Source organism: Carettochelys insculpta, chromosome 11, assembly GCF_033958435.1.
Source record: "Carettochelys insculpta isolate YL-2023 chromosome 11, ASM3395843v1, whole genome shotgun sequence".
Lineage (NCBI taxonomy): Eukaryota > Metazoa > Chordata > Testudines > Carettochelyidae > Carettochelys > Carettochelys insculpta.
This window is the reverse complement of record NC_134147.1, coordinates 18630275-18648884: the sequence shown is the minus strand read 5'-3', so window position 1 is coordinate 18648884 and position 18610 is coordinate 18630275. Positions and strand designations below refer to the sequence as shown.

The 18610-nt window shown below is 46.2% G+C and overlaps 1 protein-coding gene across 3 annotated transcripts in view; it reads right to left on the bottom strand.

Moving 5' to 3' along the window:
* Positions 1–5087: 5087 nt before the first annotated feature.
* The window catches only part of DPF2 (double PHD fingers 2), a 46517-nt gene continuing 32994 nt past the window's right edge, over positions 5088–18610 (bottom strand). For all 3 annotated transcript variants that reach the window (XM_075004921.1, XM_075004922.1, XM_075004923.1), the window contains 5 exons: positions 16855–16992; positions 15578–15706; positions 14013–14125; positions 12842–12923; positions 5088–9051 (listed from right to left, as the gene is read on the bottom strand). In XM_075004921.1, the coding sequence (XP_074861022.1) occupies positions 8975–9051; positions 12842–12923; positions 14013–14125; positions 15578–15706; positions 16855–16992 (539 nt within the window). In that variant the 3' untranslated portion in view covers positions 5088–8974. The remainder of the gene's footprint in view (positions 9052–12841; positions 12924–14012; positions 14126–15577; positions 15707–16854; positions 16993–18610) is intronic.

The following is an 18610-nucleotide window of genomic DNA, read 5'->3' as shown; positions in this document are numbered from 1 at the left end:
CTCATAGGGGTCTCTGCTGGATGATGGAGAGAAGTGTGCAGCTCCATGAGATGGACTCTGAAGAAAAGGAGATGGGACGTCTGTGGCAGGCTGAAGGTGTTGCTGCCCGTCGAATCTCCGGTGGTGATCAAGGCAGCGCAATTACCTCAGGGGAGGGGCTGCGGTGCCTGGTCTTTGTTTTAGCTTTTGCTCTTTCAGGTGGTCTTATCGGTGCCGGTGGGCTCAGTACCGTAGCAGGTGCCGTGCTAGTTTCCACTGCTCCCGGTGCCATCGTTGCCGGTGCCGTCGTCCTCGGTGCCGCTGGGAGAGCTTCGCTCGGTGCCACAGTAGCCGGTGCCGGTCTGTCCAGTGCCTGCACGGCTCTCGGTGCCATCTCCTTACTAGCTGTAGGCCCTTGGGCGGGTACACGCGCCGCGGCTTTACCAGCAGAGGAAGCCAGCGTGCGCGGGCCTTTCGTTTCACTCGTCCCGCTCCCAGAGGCAATGGGCAGGGATCGAGCAGGAGAAGCTCTTCTTTTCTTCTGCACAGAGGAGGTCAAAGAGGCAGCCTTCCTCTTGTGCGATCCTGAAGAGCCCTCCGTATGTGGCGTCTCTGATGAGGCAGGTTGAAGTGCTTTGTCAAATAGCAGCATTTTCAACCTCATTTCCCTATCTTTCCTAGCCCTATTCGTCAACTTGGAACAATGGGAGCACTTCTGGGGAACGTGTGTCTCCCTGAGGCACCAGATACATCTGCTATGGTCATCCGAAGCAGGCGTGGCCTCCCGGCAAGATTCACACTTAAAGCTGGGGGATGACATGTTAAAGCTTAACTCTGTGAGTCCTTAGGTGCTAACAGCACACTTAACAGTCTATTTGTTAAACAATAGCAACCGTTGGCCTTTGGAGGCTTGACAAAAACTAGCGGGCCCACCGGGAGGCGGCTGCTGCAGTCCTTAAGACAGTCTTTACTTTTAAAACGAACTGTAACAAGGTAAACTAAACTAAACTATATAATAATATAACTATTAACACGAGAAAAAATAGGATTTTTCTGTCTTGGGCGTTGGAGCCGGAGAGGATTCCATCTGCAGCCGTTGGCGGTTGAGAAGGAACTGGAGGGGACCGGATCACGCACGTGACCATAAGTGCGCGAAGAGCCGACGTGCAACGGCGCATGCGCGACCCGACGGAGACTGCTGAAGAATTTCCGAGCTGCGGCACCGGGGCGAGCCCGACACCTACTGTGGAGCACCCACGGGGACCACTCGAAGAACACCATGTGGTTTAAATCGTGATGGGAACTTTGAGTCACTATAGGGGCTCATCTGCATACTTGGCTCAATCTAATTCTTGACCTTCCCTCCCACCCCTCCACACTCTGATTTGCTCACCTTGATTATCTTTTTCTGATTTGTCCTCCTTGCTTACTGTTTTTGGTTCTCTGTGCCTTAAATATTGAGTCTGTTCTGGTCTGGCTATGGTCTGCAGGAGTGGGTCTGTCCCACGAAAGCTCACCTAATAAATTATTTTGCTAGTCTTTAAAGTGCTACTTGACTGCTTTTTGTTTTGAGAGGGCAGTATGTGTTAGTACGGTACTGAACATCTGCACACACCTTAGTACACAACATGGAAAAAATGAGAGGCAACACTGACAGGCGCCCATCACGCCAGGCACAGTATGGACTAAGTAAGAAAGAATCCTTGCCCCCAAGAGTTTAAAGTCTACCTATACAAAAGTGTAGGAAAAGAAACCAGCAGGGAGGGGCAGGGAGGTGCCCAAGACCACATATAGCAGTGTCAAGTATGGCACCCATGCATCCTGAGTCCCAATACTGCACCACTTGGCCATACTGCCATCCAGACCACACTAACCAGAGAAAACACTTAACGGGCAGTGTTGGGACTATGACATGCTTCAGTGCACACTTTGGTTTGAATTGAGTCTGGTCTGAGCATTTAGAGACAGAGGAAATGAGGGTGGGGTGGGGGAGAAGAGCTCTCTGATGAACTGAATGCTGGACACTACCTTAACCTGCAGCTACTGATTTTCCACATTAGGGAACAAGGATGCAGGTTTATGGACACAGCTAGCATTGCAGGGAAACCATGCTGTAGACAAAACGCGCTATTTCTCTCTCTTCCCCAAGAGTAACATGAGCCGAATTTTAATGACTAGAAAAAAAAAATATTTCTAGCCATGCATCTCCTAAATGTGTTAGGAAGTTGAACATTGAGTAGGATACCACCAAATTCATAGCCATGCAAAATGCATCATAGACTGTGAAATCTGGTGTCCTGTGATGAAATCTGGTCTTTTGTGTGCTTTTATTGTACACTACACAGATTTCATGGGGTGGGGGAAGAGACCAGCACTTCTCAAATATGGGGGTCCTGACCCACCAGGGAGTTGCAGGGAATCACAAGGTTATTTTAGGAGGGTCACAATATCGCTACCAGCAACGAAGGGTCCTGTGGCACCTTATAGACTAACAGAAAAGTTCTGAGCATGAGCTTTCGTGAGCACATCTGATGAAGTGAGTCTGTGTTCACGAAAGCTCATGCTCAGAACTTTTCTGTTAGTCTATAAGGTGCCACAGGATCCTTCGCTGCCGTTACAGATCCAGACTAACATGGCTACCCCTCCGATACTTAATATCGCTACCTTTACTTCTGCGCTGCCTTCAGGGCTGGGCAACTGGAGAGTGGTGGCTGTAACGTTGGCCAGGCATCCATCCAGCTCTGAAGGCAGAACCTTGCCATTAGCATTGCAGAAGTAAGGGTTGCAATGCTATATGTACGTCACCTTACTTCTGTACACTTCTTTCAGTGCTGGGTGACGAGAGTGGCGGCTGCTAGCTGAGGGCCCACCTCATCAGACAGCAGTACAGAGGTAAGGGTGGCAATACCATTGCTTCCGCACTGCTGCTAGCAAGCAGCTCTGCTTTCAGAACTGCATACATGGCCAGCAGCCAACTGTCCAGCTCTGAAGGCAATGCTGCTGCCAGCAGCTGCACAGGATAGCAATACTGCAATCTCCCCATACAATAACTTTGTGACACCCCCACCTCCGTTTTGGGTCAGGGTCCCTACAACTACAGCACTGTGAAATTGCAGGTTTAAATAGCTGAAATCATGAAATTTACCATTTTAAAAATCCTATGACCAGGAAATTGACCAAAGTGGTCCATGAATTCAGTAGGGCTCGAGCAATGACAGCAGGACAGAGCGCAGTCAGGCTGCGTCTACACTTGCGTTCCTCTTTCAAAAGAGGAATGCAAATGAGGGAAATTGAAAATGCAAATGAGGCACTGATTTACGTATCTCATGCTTCATTTGCCTAATCTCTTTTCGGAAGAGATTCTTTCGAAAGAAAAAAAAGCAGCGTAGATGGGGCTCTTTCTAAAATAAACCCCATCTTCAAAAGGATCCTTCTTCCTAACTTGTTTCAGGAAGAAGGGTTCTTCTGAAGATTGGGTTTATTTTCAAAACAGCCCATCTACACCGCTTTTGTTCTTTTGAAAGAATCTCTTCCGAAAAGAGATTAGGCAAATGAAGCATTAGACATCTAAACTGGTGCTCCATGTGCATTTTCAATTTCCCTCATTTGCACTCCTCTTTGGAAAGAGGAATGCAAGTGTAGACATGGCATCAGTGCTAGGAAGCTCAGTATTCTCAAAGCTGTAAAACACTTGGGGAGGTGGCATACCTAGGTTTTCTTCCTGATTCTGGGAATGGGACCTAGTAGCTAGAGCAGGATGACTGGGAGACAGGACTCTGAGATACTATGCCTATCTTTAGCAGAGGAGGAGAGCTGGTCATTAGGCACAAGGTGCACATACACTGTTTCTGTGACAAGACCCCCAGGAGGCTTCCATCAGCTAGAATGACCCAAGCATCTTGCCCAAGCATCCACGATGAAAACTTCTCTCCCCTGTTAACATCTTCATGGCATGAAAGGCACAATAAGCATATTCTATGGTGGGAGCCATCTTAAAGCCTTCCCTGTGCCTGTCTATAGGATATTATACTGTAACCAGAATTTCCTGAAATACAAGCAGCACATGTTCTGGGATCTGCCAGCCTAAACAATGACTCATCACACTGATGTATCTGGTTTAGTGTGGTCAGTGTCTTCAGGTGTTGGATGGATGCATTGACACCCCCATTCCTCATGTGGGACCAACGGATTATAAAATACCACTGAATAGCTAAAAGTACGAAGCTCACGCAGACTGTACATGCCTGTCCCTTCTGCATCAATTCTGCTCCAGCACTGGAGCTGAACTGAGATACTGACTTGGCACTCAATATCTGCATTCAAGCCCCAGCTTTACCTTGTGTGAACCTGGGAAAATACTTCTGAGCCTCAGTTCCCCATGTGTACAAGGGAAACAATAATCCTTCCATTACAAATTCTTTAGGAACAGATCTGCATCTGTACAGATCCTATCACAAACTGCCACCATTCTATATACTGAAATACAAATAATAGTGTCAGACTCCAATCTAGTACTGTTAATTACTTTTGAAGGGAAAGAAAGCTTTTTCTAATGCGCCCATGGTAGATATCCAAGTATGAAGGGAAACTGGAGAGCTTGCAGAGAAGACAGAAAAATGTCTTGTGCTGAGAGAGTTAATGTGCTCATTCTGGTTAGCATCTCAAAAAGGAGACCAATCAACTTATTTATTGCCTCTAAGTATCTTCATCTGAAGAAAATACCAGGTACTAAAGGGCTCTTTAATCTATCAGAGGAAGGCACAGCATTAAACACCAGAACCAAACCCTAGAAGTTAAAGCCATGTACTAGTTAAAACAGGAGTTAATGCAGCGCAGCTCTCTGATTTGTTGCACGGGAAGTCAGACTTAGATGATCACAATGCTCCCTTCTGGCCTTTAATTATTTCTTTCTAAATTCAATACAACATTACCAAGGGGGATTAACCAGAGCCTAACGGAGGGATGTGAAAAATAGAACAATTAAATACACAACACCTTTACCTGAATAGCTTTCCCTGGAGAACTGCATACTAAACTCAGAAGCACTTCCAGCATCTAATCTCATGGCATCTGTATTGGTAACAAATAAGGCAACTTAAAATGAGAAAGCCGTGTAAAAATGTTTATTTACTAATGTATTCTTAATACAGTACCTTAAAAACAATTACACACCTTGGATCCAATTAAAATGAGGAGGAAAGGGAAATTAGGGAATCTTAACAGCAGCAAAAAAATTCCCATTTGTGTTTTACTCTGTAAATTAAAAAAACTCAAAATAAGCTTGGGAAATTTTGTAATTTAACAAAGTTATCGAACTGTAAAACACAACTCCACTATTCTCAACACATAATTGGCTATTAATGCATTTGTGTCCATGTGTGCGCGTGCGTGCATGTGTGTGGGAGTGGGGGAGACAGCTTGCTAAATCAGAGCAAAAAGCTGTGAAAGTCAGTCAAAGGAGGAAACTAATTCAGCAGCAGGCAGACTTCCCTGCTCAGAACAATCTGACATTTCTCCTCTGGGGGTGAGGGGGCAGGGGAAGAAGCAGCATTATAAAGAGCAGAGGAAATCAAGCTGGCCACCCCCACCCCATCCCCTGAAAAACATTACAAAGTGAAAGCACAGAAATTAGCTATATAATATCCCCTATCCCAACCCTAACAAGCCTCCTTATGGGAAACTAATGTATCTGGGGACACACCTGACCTGAGCGTTGAATTCCCATTGCAAGGAGAGCTACACACAAATTTATGAAAAATAACTCACCCCAAAGTGACAACATAGAGAGGTTTAACAAGCTGTTTTGGTGTTTTTGGGGGTAGGTGGGATAAGACACATGTGATACTTCGCAAGGGATTGTGGTCTGTCCAAGACAAGACACTCAACCCTGCAGTGCTGGCGAGAGCTGCTGGGGAATGGCCAAGTTAGGGTAACAGCTCCCCAGCTACCCAAGCAAAGATTTGCTTACTGACTGAGCCCCATTTATTAGAAGGCTCTGGATGGAATCAGAGGCAAAGCAGATTTCTGCCTCTCCCTGCATTGAATCCCCACCCATTTCAGCTTTGACAATCATTCATAAGAGTGGATCAGGTAATGAAATGGGAAAAGCTATGCTTCCCTTTTCAGGTGGCTTCCAAACCACAGCCACTGCTGAGTGGATACAGGATTCCAAACAAATGCAGACATATCACTGTTGTGCAAGTGTGAAGGGAGTGGTATCTTATTAAATGACTTCCCTCTGATGTTAGTGCTCATAATGGGTCTGGATTGACAGTCTACTTTTAGACACATATGGGACAGCTTGGCAGATGTCCTCATTGTGCCACCAATCCAGTCACCATGGCCTCCCTGATCCTGACATTTTGTGGACTGAGACCCACTAAACTCACTTCATGCAGGCTGTCAAATCACCAGCAGCTGGTAATGGCTTCTGATTGCTACCAGCTTGGGCTGGATTTGAACCAGTGACCTAGCAGTGAATGAGACCACACCCCTTCACCAACCCCTGAGCCATCCAGCCCCTTTTGTAAAGGTGAAGTTTTGTTTAGTTTTGTTTTTTTTCAAATGCATTTCTAGTGAGTGAGGAAGAACATAAAAAGGGATTTTGGAGGTAGGCTTGAAGTTGATTTAGAAAAAACAGGCACATTATTCAACAGAACCCTTTCTGTGTCACTTCCAAAGACGCTTCATCCTAAACAAGGGCTGAACAACAAAAATCGTCCCATGCACCTTGACCCCTGCTATTGAAAACAGTGATGCAAGGAGGGCTTCAAAAAGTCACCAGTGGGTTCCAAGTCACATGATTTCATGAGATTCCTGCAGAGCAGAAACAAAAATAGCAAGGAGGGGGATCCTTATTTTCCAAGAGAGGAAGCATCCGGCACTGTGCTGGGAGGAGAAACGACGATGGGTTTAACTGGCTTCTCTTTCTCCATCGGTGAACGGAGCAAGGTCCTGAAAAAAGCCAGCTCAACCTTTAATAACACACCATGACAGAGGGAGATGGGTCCCTGCTGGCATACCTTCATACCCATTGACTGGCTGGAAGAGGTACTCCCAAATCTTGGACATGCAGCTCCCTTGCACAGGCACATTAACTGGAGTGGCAAAGGAATCTGCAAATCAAAAGACTAGTCCATCCACACCTTGGTTCCATGGAAACACTTGTTCTGAACCCTTAGTCCCAAACTTTCATCCTCCAATCAGGAAGCATGGTGCTACCATTGCTACAGCATGGGAGGAGACTCAAGCGTCCCACAGGGATGGCAATCAACCGGCTTCTGTATGGGATTCAGGAGTCCGGGACGAAAGCCCCAACCATAGTTTCATTACCTTAATGATTTGAAAATCACCATCACCAAAAGCCAGGACCATAGATTTTGTAGGTTAAAAACACAGGCAATACAACATTAAGATGCTTGAGTGCAGGGGATGTACATGAGAAGCGTCGACTTACACATCTGGACTATGTTAAGGCAGCAGTGAAGAATCTTAAGGACCATCCCCTTCTCCTCTCGAGGCAGTCTGAAAGGAGACAGGGGCAGACCTTTTCCAAAATAACCTTGGGTGAAATTTTAAACCCTGTGTGACCATTAGAACCTGGAACTATGGATGCTGAGTGTAGTTTTACAGGGCAGGTGTAAACACACCATCAAGCTGAGGTACTGCAGAGTCTATGGGTTTGATCTCAATCACTCCATCACAAACCAAAAGACAAGGGACTCACTCCCTACTTTACTCAGGTGGATATCAAAGGTCTTCACTACACTGGGATATGGATCCATGGTTGACAAGCAAGGGACACGATACTCTCACTCACGCTGGATCTCCTTCAACCAGGGCTCAGATCAAATCTAGCACGTGGTGTTGAAAACTGTGTGGTCTTGTGGCCTATACCAGGCTAGGTCTACACCGGCCATGGAAGATCAAACGCGGAAGATCAATCTTCAAGGGCGCCGTTTCATGCATATGCAAAAAGGCGCGTTCCGGCGTCAATGTCAACCCTGGAACTCCTTGCGAGCTGCAAGGATTAAGGAATGTCGACAGGAGAGCTCCTGTCGGCATTCTGCAGTGAGGACAGGGACCAAAGTCGATGGCTGCAAAATCGATTTTAGGTACACAACTGGAGTACCTAAAATTGCGTAGCAGCCATCGACATTCCCGCTAAGTGTAGATGTAGCCCCAGTTAAATTGCCCCCTCCTTCCACAAGTTGAAAGCAATCAACCTCACTTTCAACCTGGGGACAACCACGACTTCCTGCCTCTGCCAGAAGAAGTGTGTTGACTGGTAATTAGGATAAGCAGAAGAGGAGAATTTGGGACATGAAGAATGTCTGGAGTCATTTCCATTTACCTGATGGGTTGATTTTGCTCAGAAAGACTTGTAGCATAAGAGCATGGATGACAGAAGTCCTGGTGGTGACTGCTAACTTGGTAATGCTGAATGGCAAAGTAGATTCAGGATTAGGAGCCATTTAAGCAAGGATATAAGACCCCTTTTCTCCTGTGGTGGTTCTTTCTGCAGTTTCTGCACTAGAGAGTCCACGAGACACCTTTCACCAGCACGAATAAGGCAATTCTCTCTCCTACAGAGAGAAGACAATCCTCTTTGTCGTGTCTCATCTGCATGCTGCGTCCGTTTTAGTCTTCAATGAGGGTCAAGCATTGGTTCATGCTATGTATGTTTGGAGCAATGCCTAGACAGAGGCAGAAACACAGCAAACAACCAAGGGAGAGCCTCATGTACAAAACTTCACCTGGGATAGTTGGGGAAGTGGATTCACTTCTTACCCCAAACCAGGATGAATTTTCTGGTAACAGGCAGAGCTTGATCTGCTTTGTAAAAGAGAGGAAACCCAACAAAAAGGAACCCAAAGAAACAGGAAAAGTTAAAACATAAAAAATAAGGAGAGAAAAAGTAACAGAGCCCTGTTTGTAATGAACGACTGGAGGTTACTCTGCTGAGCCATGCTTTGTCCTCCAATCCAAAACTGCATCAAGAGGAGTTCTGGTTCTGATAGATTGAGGCCTTCTCCTTCAACAAATCCAGACATAAGTGACAGCTCCAGCTCCCTGCAAGAAGAGGAGATGAAGACTCAGTAATTTAGGCTCTCTCAGACTGCTTAGTGAACTACATACTTGTGAGGGGGCAATTTGCCTGCTGCTGAAATGTGGCCAGCTCCAGGATACAACACAGCAGCTGATTAACAGGACAACAGTGCAATGTTAGAACAACAGATTAACAGCCAATGCTATTTAGGGTGTCAAACTGGCTGTTTTCTAGCTCTGCCACTGGCCTACAGTGTGATCTTGGGCAAGTCACTTCCTCTCTCTGTACCACTATTTCCCCTCCCAGCCTTGTTTATTTAGAATGTAAGTGCTTCGAGTCAGGAATTGCCTCGCTAAGGGTTTGTCCACACAGTGTCTGCACTGCTTTAAACTACACCAGTTTGAGGATGGCATAGCTGAAGCAGTTCAGCTCCCTAGTGCAGAAAGAGTTCTACTGTTGTAAGAGGTGCCTCATATGAGCAGTTTATTCCAGCACCTTGGATGGGGCCTGTAAATATTCGTACACTGCTATTAAAAATGCACACGCGATAACAGTACTCAATCTCATATGGGCTCTCAACTACTTCCACTGTATGAGGTATCATAAAAGAACCCTAATCATGGCTGGGCTACTAGAGCACTACTATATTACCAACAATGATGCACATGTATTAGAGCCCATAAGAACATAAGAACATAAGAATGGCCATACTGGGTCAGACCAAAGGTCCATCAAGCCCAGCATCCCATCTGCCGACGGTGGCCAATGCCAGGTGCCCCAGAGAAGGAGAACAGAAGACAAGTGATTTATCTCCTGCCATCCATCTCCTGCCCTTGTTATGAAGGCTAGGGCACCATACTTTATCCCTGGCTAATAGCCATTTATGGACCTGACCTGCAAAAATTTATCAAGCTCTTTTTTAAACCCTAATAGAGTCTTGGCCTTCACAGCCTCCTCGGGCAAGGAGTTCCACAGGTTGACTGTGCGCTGTGTGAAGAAAAATTTCCTTTTATTAGTTTTGAACCTACTACCCATCAATTTCATTTGGTGTCCCCTAGTTCTTGTATTATGGGAAAAGGTAAATAATTTTTCTATATTCACTTTCTCCACACCATTCATGATTTTATATACCTCTATCATATCGCCCCTCAATCGCCTTTTTTCCAAACTGAAAAGTCCCAGTCTCTCTAGCCTCTCCCCATATGGGACCCTTTCCAAGCCCCTAATCATCTTAGTCGCCCTTTTCTGAACCTTTTCTAATGCCAATATATCTTTTTTGAGGTGAGGAGACCACATCTGCACGCAGTACTCGAGATGTGGGCGTACCATAGTTTTATATAGGGGAAGTATGATATCTTTTGTCTTATTATCGATCCCTTTTTTAATAATTCCTAACATCCTATTTGCCTTACTAACTGCCGCTGCACACTGCGTGGATGTCTTCAGAGAACTATCCACTATAACTCCAAGATCCCTTTCCTGATCTGTCGTAGCTAAATTTGACCCCATCATGTAGTACGTGTAATTTGGGTTATTTTTTCCAACATGCATTACCTTACACTTACCCACATTAAATTTCATTTGCCATTTTGCTGCCCAATCACTCAGTTTGCTGAGATCTTTTTGTAGTTCTTCACAATCCCTTTTGCTTTTGACTGTCCTGAACAACTTGGTGTCATCTGCAAACTTTGCCACCTCACTGCTTACCTCATTTTCTAGATCATTGATGAACAAGTTGAACAGGATCGGTCCCAGGACTGAGCCCTGGGGAACACCACTAGTTACCCCCCTCCATTGTGAAAATTTACCATTTATTCCAACCCTTTGTTTTCTGTCTTTTAACCAATTCCCGATCCATGAAAGGACCTTTCCTCCTATCCCATGACCACCTAATTTACATAAAAGCCTTTGGTGTGGGACCGTGTCAAAGGCTTTCTGGAAATCTAGGTATATTATGTCCACTGGGTGCCCCTTGTCCGCATGTTTATTAACCCCTTCAAAGAATTCTAATAGATTAGACAGACACGACTTCCCTCTGCAGAAACCATGCTGACTTTTGCCCAACAATTCGTGCTCTTCTATGTGCCTTGCAATTTTACTCTTTACTAGTGTTTCTACTAATTTACCTGGTACTGATGTTAAACTTATCGGTCTATAATTGCCAGGATCTCCTCTAGAGCCTTTTTTAAATATTGGTGTTATATTGGCCGTCTTCCAGTCATTTGGTACCAAAGTGGATTTAAAGGATAGGATAGCCCAGGTCTTTATTGGGGCTACTGTCATACAAATGAATGACTTAAGAGAAAGTGAACTGGCAACATAGAGATCAGAAATTGGTCCCATTCCAACAGGCAGTAATATGAAGGAGGCATGAGTTCTTTAAGCCCTCCACTCTCTGGTGGCCCCTTTAGAAGCAAAAAGTGGATGAAGGTTGTACAGCCTACTAGACAGCATTGCTCTTCACTGCTTAATATCCACTTTTGTCCACAAGATTCATGCTCCTGGAGCATACGTCATCAAGTGTTAATTCAGTACCATGTGCTATCAGCACACTAGAAACCCAAGTCCCCTACATTTTCAGATATGCCTCCATCTAGGTAACATTAAGTGAAAGAATTAAAACGTGATTTAAAATTAACATGGGTGACTCTAGGTCAGAAATTGCTTCTGGCTACTCAACTGTTATACATTTGCTTTGAAACCATGAATCAGCACATTGTGCAAGGAAAGGTGGGGTTGCTGGAAAATCTGGACTCTGCCACTGTTCTCTTGATTTTGCAACTAATGAAGAAATGTTTCCACACTTGGCAAGATGCTATTCCTATGCTTCCTTCCTCAGGATGCCCACTAACATTCCCATCACATCTGAGCGGGCATAGACACAATTATGATTTAGTACCAGGAAGATCTACCAGTGAGGGCACGTGTATCTATTTTGAGAGCAGGTTGAGGGAAGGACCTCCACAGACCTCATCTAATCTAACCTCATGATGTCACAGGCCAAAGAATTTCACAGGTTCTGATGTAAACAGAAAAATTTCTGATCAGTTTCAATGGGAGCTGTACCTGCTCGCTCCAAGGCTGAATTTGTTGACCCTTATATCAAAAGCTTCCTTACACACACACACACACACACACACAATATTGATTTTTTTTTTTAATCAGATCTGCTCCAACTCAAACATCAATTAATTCAGGACAGTCCTATGGCCTTTGACACATATGAGGTCAGATCAGTTGACCACAGCGGTCCCCTCTGGTCTTGGAGTCTAATGATAAACAAGGCAAGTTAAGAGGAACCTGGATTATCTGTACAGTACCTAGCAAAATGGGATTCTTTCCCCTGACTGGGCTTCCTAAGAGCTACCCACTATATGAATAAGTGAAGTCCCAACGGTGCAATGTTCTCTTCACCACAAGATCCACTGCTTAGCCATTTGTCAGTCTAAGAGGCACCCAGGACATTAGGTGGGGGAGAGAAGGATTTGGGCACCAGAAGGATCTGTGGGGTAGGACCAAAAAGGAACAGCAGAGCTACATGTGTCATAGACTTCAGAGCTGGAATAGCAAGGGAGGCTGTGCATCTTGGGAGAGCTCAGGATGCAGAGAGAAGCCAGGCCCAGAAGAGTAGGAGATGTTTTATGGGATTCAGAGCAGCATGGTAGAGAATTGCACATTTCCTAGTCATGTCATGCCAGACATGAGCCAAAACTGTAAATTGCTAGTGCTTAGAAGCCTAAACCATACCAGTTATCAGGGTCCTAAAGAGATAGACGAAGAGATGAAGAATGGGCCAAGGAGCGCTACATTTACCTTCAGGCGGCTCTGACATCGGCGGAGTTAGACAGTACATGTGATACCCACGATCACAATCGTCACAGAAAAGAAGCTGGTCCTAAGCAGGGTGGGGAGGAAAATAAAGAAAAATTCAGATGATTCAACAAAGTTTTTAAAAAGGGGCCCCAGTTACAAGTTGGCGCAAGATTCTTCCACCACACCAAGAACAACTGAGAGTGCTTTAATAACATGAGAGTCTAACCAACCCTTCAAGGGCTCCACCAAGGATTGGACCTGCTACATTTTGACACATTTGAACAAGGGGAGTAATTCCATTAGCTGACAGCAACGTAGAATAGTCGGTAAAGAGGTTCTTGTAGCACCTGCAGAGCTGAATCAGAACACCCTCACACCTGTTAAAAGGTCAGGATTTCAGTTTTTGATTTTCTACGCTTTGGGACTGGGAAACAAATTCTGATAGCATGGGATTATGAATCATATCCAAGGTAGACTCTTAAGGAGCATGTGTTCTGGGCTGGAATAAAGCTGCATTAGACCCTAGGCATATCATCAGGTTGTAACTGAGGCACAGACCTCTGAGTCTTCAGAGAATCTGAGACATTAGCTCTGAAGGATGAGCTTTCTACAGGTGATTAATGTTGTGTGACATCTGCCTGAGTCCACTGACAGACAATTAATTGCTGAGAGTGGAGTTGTCACATGTATAACCAAACAGTCTGCTGAATCTCCAGAGCTCCTTAGGTAATGGGAAAAGCAATTACCAGAAGTAGTGAGAAAGCCAAAACTGCCCAAATACAAGCCCCCGGACCTAGAGGAGAAGGCAATGTGATGATATGCCTAGGGTCTAATGCAGCTTTACTCCAGCCCAGAACACATGCTCCTTAAGAGCCTAGCATGGATATCATTCATAATCCCACCTCTCAGCAAGTCTCTATGTCGTATTTAAACTCCCAAGGTAAATTCCTTTCTGAAGATAATTCTCCTGCCTTTGCCAAAACCATACAAGCTGCTCCTCTCACTGGGCAGCATGGTGAGATGAAGACAGATAATGCTTAGGAACATCACTCCTGGACACAGATGTGATGCACCCCGTGACTTACTTCTCTTCTTTAAAACCTCACTTGCAGCTGTGAATGCCTAAAGTGTCAAGCCATGGTTGACCCCGCCAGCAATGAAAAATACGCACATCATTCTCTGAGGTGCCGCAGATGTTGCAACATTTACATTCAATGCACTGCCAACGGTACGTCTTCACGGCTGCCATCATAACCGGGGTGAACTGGAGGCAAGAAGGGTGCCCTGCCCAAGAGGGACAAAACAAAGCCACACATAGTTGTTAGACATGTCAGGCCTGGACAAGTAGCAAGAGGTCAGAGAAGCAAGAGAAATGGAAATTAAGCATGAAATGCAGGGAGGCAGGAAAATGCACAGAGCCTGTTTCCAAATAGCAGCTACTGCAATGGTAACAGCTCTTGCCCCTGAGAGGGGGAAAGGCAGAAGGAACAGTGCTAGACAAAGAAGAACCTCTCCAGTCAAGCACCTTCAAGTCCTGATTAGTGCCAAGCCAGAGAATTTGCCAAACCATGGGAGGTTAATATCATCTACCAGCATTACAAATACTTCCACTGCTTACCGGACTTTTAGATGACAGTTAGAGGTAAACTGGAGCTAGGACCAGTGGATCTAAATAAACTTTATGGAACCGCTGGGAGCTTGGCCACATCTATAAGTGGACATCTGGCTAAGTAAAATCATGCCAGACTACAGATGTTGCCAGATAGAGGGATGGACTAGAGAGGTTCACTCTGCAGAAACAGAGAGGCTGTTCTGGACAACAAAAGAAAAGACTGTCCAACTTACCTGAGATGAATAAATGGGGACACTGAGGCACAGAAGGGGAACTGACACCTCAGTCACACAGTACATGGCCTGAAATATGCTAATGAGGCGCAAATGGTCACATCATTTGGAGTCCAGAAGACCCTTCTTCTGGACTCCAAAACGCCGTTTAGAAGCGCGGCTCCCGGGGGGTCTTCCAGAAGGAAGTCCTTCTTCTGGAGGCCCCTTCTTCCCAAAAATTTTCAGAAGAAGGGGCCTCCGGAAGAAGGACTTCCTCCCGGAAGCTCCCTGGGGGCCGCGTTTCTACACTGCATTGCGGAATTCGGAAGAAGGGTCTTCCGGACTCCAAATGACGTGACCGTATGCTAATAAGGCGTGAGGAATTTGCATCCATGCCTCATTAGCATATTTCAGGCCATGTATTACCATGCCACTTTTGAAGAAAGTGGCCTGTGTAGAAATGGCCACAGTGAGCAGAATCTAGAGTTGAAACTAGTCTTCTGCTGCACTAACCACCAAAGACCATTCTCATTCTACACCTGGATACAGAACCTAGAGGTCATGAATCCCAGATCTCCAACTGTCCTAAACCATTAGACCTCTCTTCCCTTCCAGAGCTGGGAACATAAACTAGGAGCACTAACTCACAGGCCCCTGGCTCTTCTTTCAGCTGACTTAGGCAGGACAAAAGAAACCAGATATCCAGAAGATTGCTTGGCAGAAACACTCCTTACTCTTGCAGGAGAGACATCAGGTTCCCATCAGCCACACCATGGGAAAAAAAGGGAGGCACCCAACATAAAGAACCATCCCCACTCAGTGAAGCGAAGCAGCAGCAGCAGCAGCACCACCTCCTTATGTTAAAGGACATGGATGTTGCCTCTTGAAAGCAGATATTGCAAATCAAAGTACCTGATCGCCCGCAGTCTGAACATGACACCAGCTCTTCCGGATGCCCAGTCTTCTTGTTGATTTTTGAGTCTCCCAAGCAGAAGTCACAGTAATTGTTGGGCAAAGCCAAACCATCTGGACCTTTCTTGGCTGTACAGAGAAGAGACCAACCCACCAAAAAGAGAAAAGATTTAGAATGAGCAATAGCACCTAGCAGAATGAACAATGAGATTCCCTTCAGGGACCTTCACCCACATAAGCTTCCAGATGCAGCAAAGAGGATGTTAGGTTGTAGCAGTTGTACTGACTGCCAGAGCCCTGCATGGATACAAAATTTATCTCCACAGGTGCAGATATCTGTGGATATAAAGCAGATACCTGCGAAGTTGAGGGGCTCTAGCTTCAATGAGCAGGACAAGCAGGGCAATAGCTAGCAACCAGGCCAGGAATGGCAGTGGCAAAAGCAGCAGCATGTCAGGCCGCCAGTCACAGAAGCCAGCACCCAGTCTGGCAGTTCTTCCAGCATGGCTGTATTGCCCCTAGCCCAGTTCCCTTTGATGGACACCAGGATCACCAACAGCTGTCCCCGGTCATGCTAACGTGTGCAAGTGGCTTGCATGCTGCTGGAAGAGGCGGCCCTTCTGTGCAGCATTCTGCCTCTCCAGTCCAGGAGCGTGCAAGCCACATACACATACTTGCTTTTGCTGATGGTCTTGCTCATTGTTGCTGGAGCTCTGCAACTCCATGGATATCTGCTTTTACAATGGCTATAAATTTTGCATCCACACAGGATTCTACCCACTTCTGGGGAATCATCTGAGAATCTCAGAGCACATGAGAAACACAAAGCCTCACAACTCTGCATGTAAGGAAGATAACTGTTCTTTTACCTGCGTTACGCAAAGGTAAACACACACACAGAGGGGAAGCAGTGTCCAACACATCTAGTTGGAGCACAGATGGAAAAAGAAACTAGGAGTCATTGCCTGGCTAACACACACTGCTAATTCCCCCTTGATCACATTGATTCCAATTGACCCCAGGTGTCTAAGGCCCCTTCTCTAACCCACTACGCTCCTAGAGCCAGAGACAGAATGAGGGCCCCTCTTATTCTAGCCCTCTAAGACACCTCCCCCCCACCCCACCCACTCTCTTTCCCCCTAGAAGTTGGAATCCTGGTTATAGCCCCAGTCCCCTTCACCGCTGCTCTCTGGACTTGTCTCTACATTTCTAACTAAAACTACAAAAGAGCCAGGATGTGCAGGGCATGAGCTCAAGACAGTAGCTAAAGGTCTTACACTTCTGCTCCTCGGACCTCTGAGAGACAGGTGTTGGGGGCTGCGAATCTTCCTTATCCTCCCCCTCCTCCTCAGCCAGATGGGAGTGAGCGTAGTGGTAACTGAGCCCAGGGCGGTTCTTGTAGCGCTTCCCACAGACTGCAAAAGAAAAAGGGGATGGGTATGAGCTCCTGACAGGTGCCTGAGCAGCACACATCACTGCTCCCCTGCAAACTCTCTGCCCCTTTCTCTAACTGCCCACCTTCCAGAGACACAGCAGTTAACAGTGTACATCAGCCAACACGGCTTCAGGAGACTGCCTCATGAACGAGCAGGCTCATGGATTGCCCAGATCCTGAGGAGCCAGGGGTATTTCTCCCCTTGATGACTTTAAAACCATAGAACTTCCTACTTCCCCGCAATACCTCCTACCTGCCCAACAGATCTTTAAAGGGGTTAGAAAACTTTGCCCAGAAAAATCCAAGCCATGAAACACACAAGGAAATTCCCATCTTCTCTTGGGCTTAATCCTGCCTAGCTCTGAAATTCAGGCCTGAGCACCCTCCGAGTGGTGTGTCTTTGCTTTCTGGGATCAAGAGGCACTGAAACCAAGCTGAAGGCATCCCATACAGACACCCAGAAAAAACACACCACACTATCCCCACACACACTTCTGTTGCCTCTGACTGCTTTCCTGCCCCTAAAAGGCAGCTGCAGTACAGCCATGGGGTGAGGGTGGGGGAAGGAATCAGAGAAAAGGCCTGTTTTCCATGCAACAAACCAGCTTCCTTTGCACGGTTGAAAGCAGAGAGCACAAGCACCCTGGACTCAGGAACCACCTATATCATGTGTGTTCCTTTCTTACCATTTATCTCTGATGTTGGTTGGTTTCACAATGGCAGCCTCAGAGACCAAAGCCCACAGAGGAGACATAGAACAGGTATCATGAGCCCAAGTTTCTCCCAAACCCTCTAGCCACAAGACAGACAGGACAAGTCCTACTGTGGAGGGACCTCCCCACTGCTAGGCAGATCAACATGTCTGTCTTCACGGTATGTCCACTGGCCATACAGAGTCAAGAGAAGGCTTCTGAAAGATGGGCACCACTAGGCGCTGCTCTGAGACAAAGCTGACTCACATCACGTACTAGCGACCAATGAGCACTCAGATATAGTAGCTGCTTTTGGCCACCAGCAGCCTAGACTGCATTCAAACAGGTGAGCTGGCAATGAGGCTCAAATTCTGCCCCTCTCCTGAGCCACCTGATGTCCACTATAACAATTACACCTTGCTTAAAATACAACAGAGTAAGGGCCGGGACAGACAACAGGTTCTCTGTTGCAATCCACTCCCTTTGTGCCACTGGAGTGAGAACCTCCTGTAAGTCCACAGATGGGAAAGCACCAAGTAAGCCAGAGCTGGCTCTCATACCTCCTTCTTTGCAGTTTCAGCACGTGTGTGTGCATACACATATACACAGACGTGCATGTGTTTGCACATGCTCGTGCATCAGGAATGGCTGGAGCAGGATGTGCTCCTGCTGTCCCTACCTGGCACATGGTTTCTGATTGATTTCGCCAAGCTAATGCAAACTAAAGCATTCCCTCTAGCCTGCTCTCATGTGCTTTGACTGGGGAAGCTGGGCCACAGTAGAAGATCTTTCCTTGCATGCAAAAATCATCAGCTTGGCATTCTTGCTTTAGCCCACTCAACCCAATGAGACAAAATCCCCAAATCCCACTTATTGATATAACCAAGCAGCTGAGGCGTACAGGCA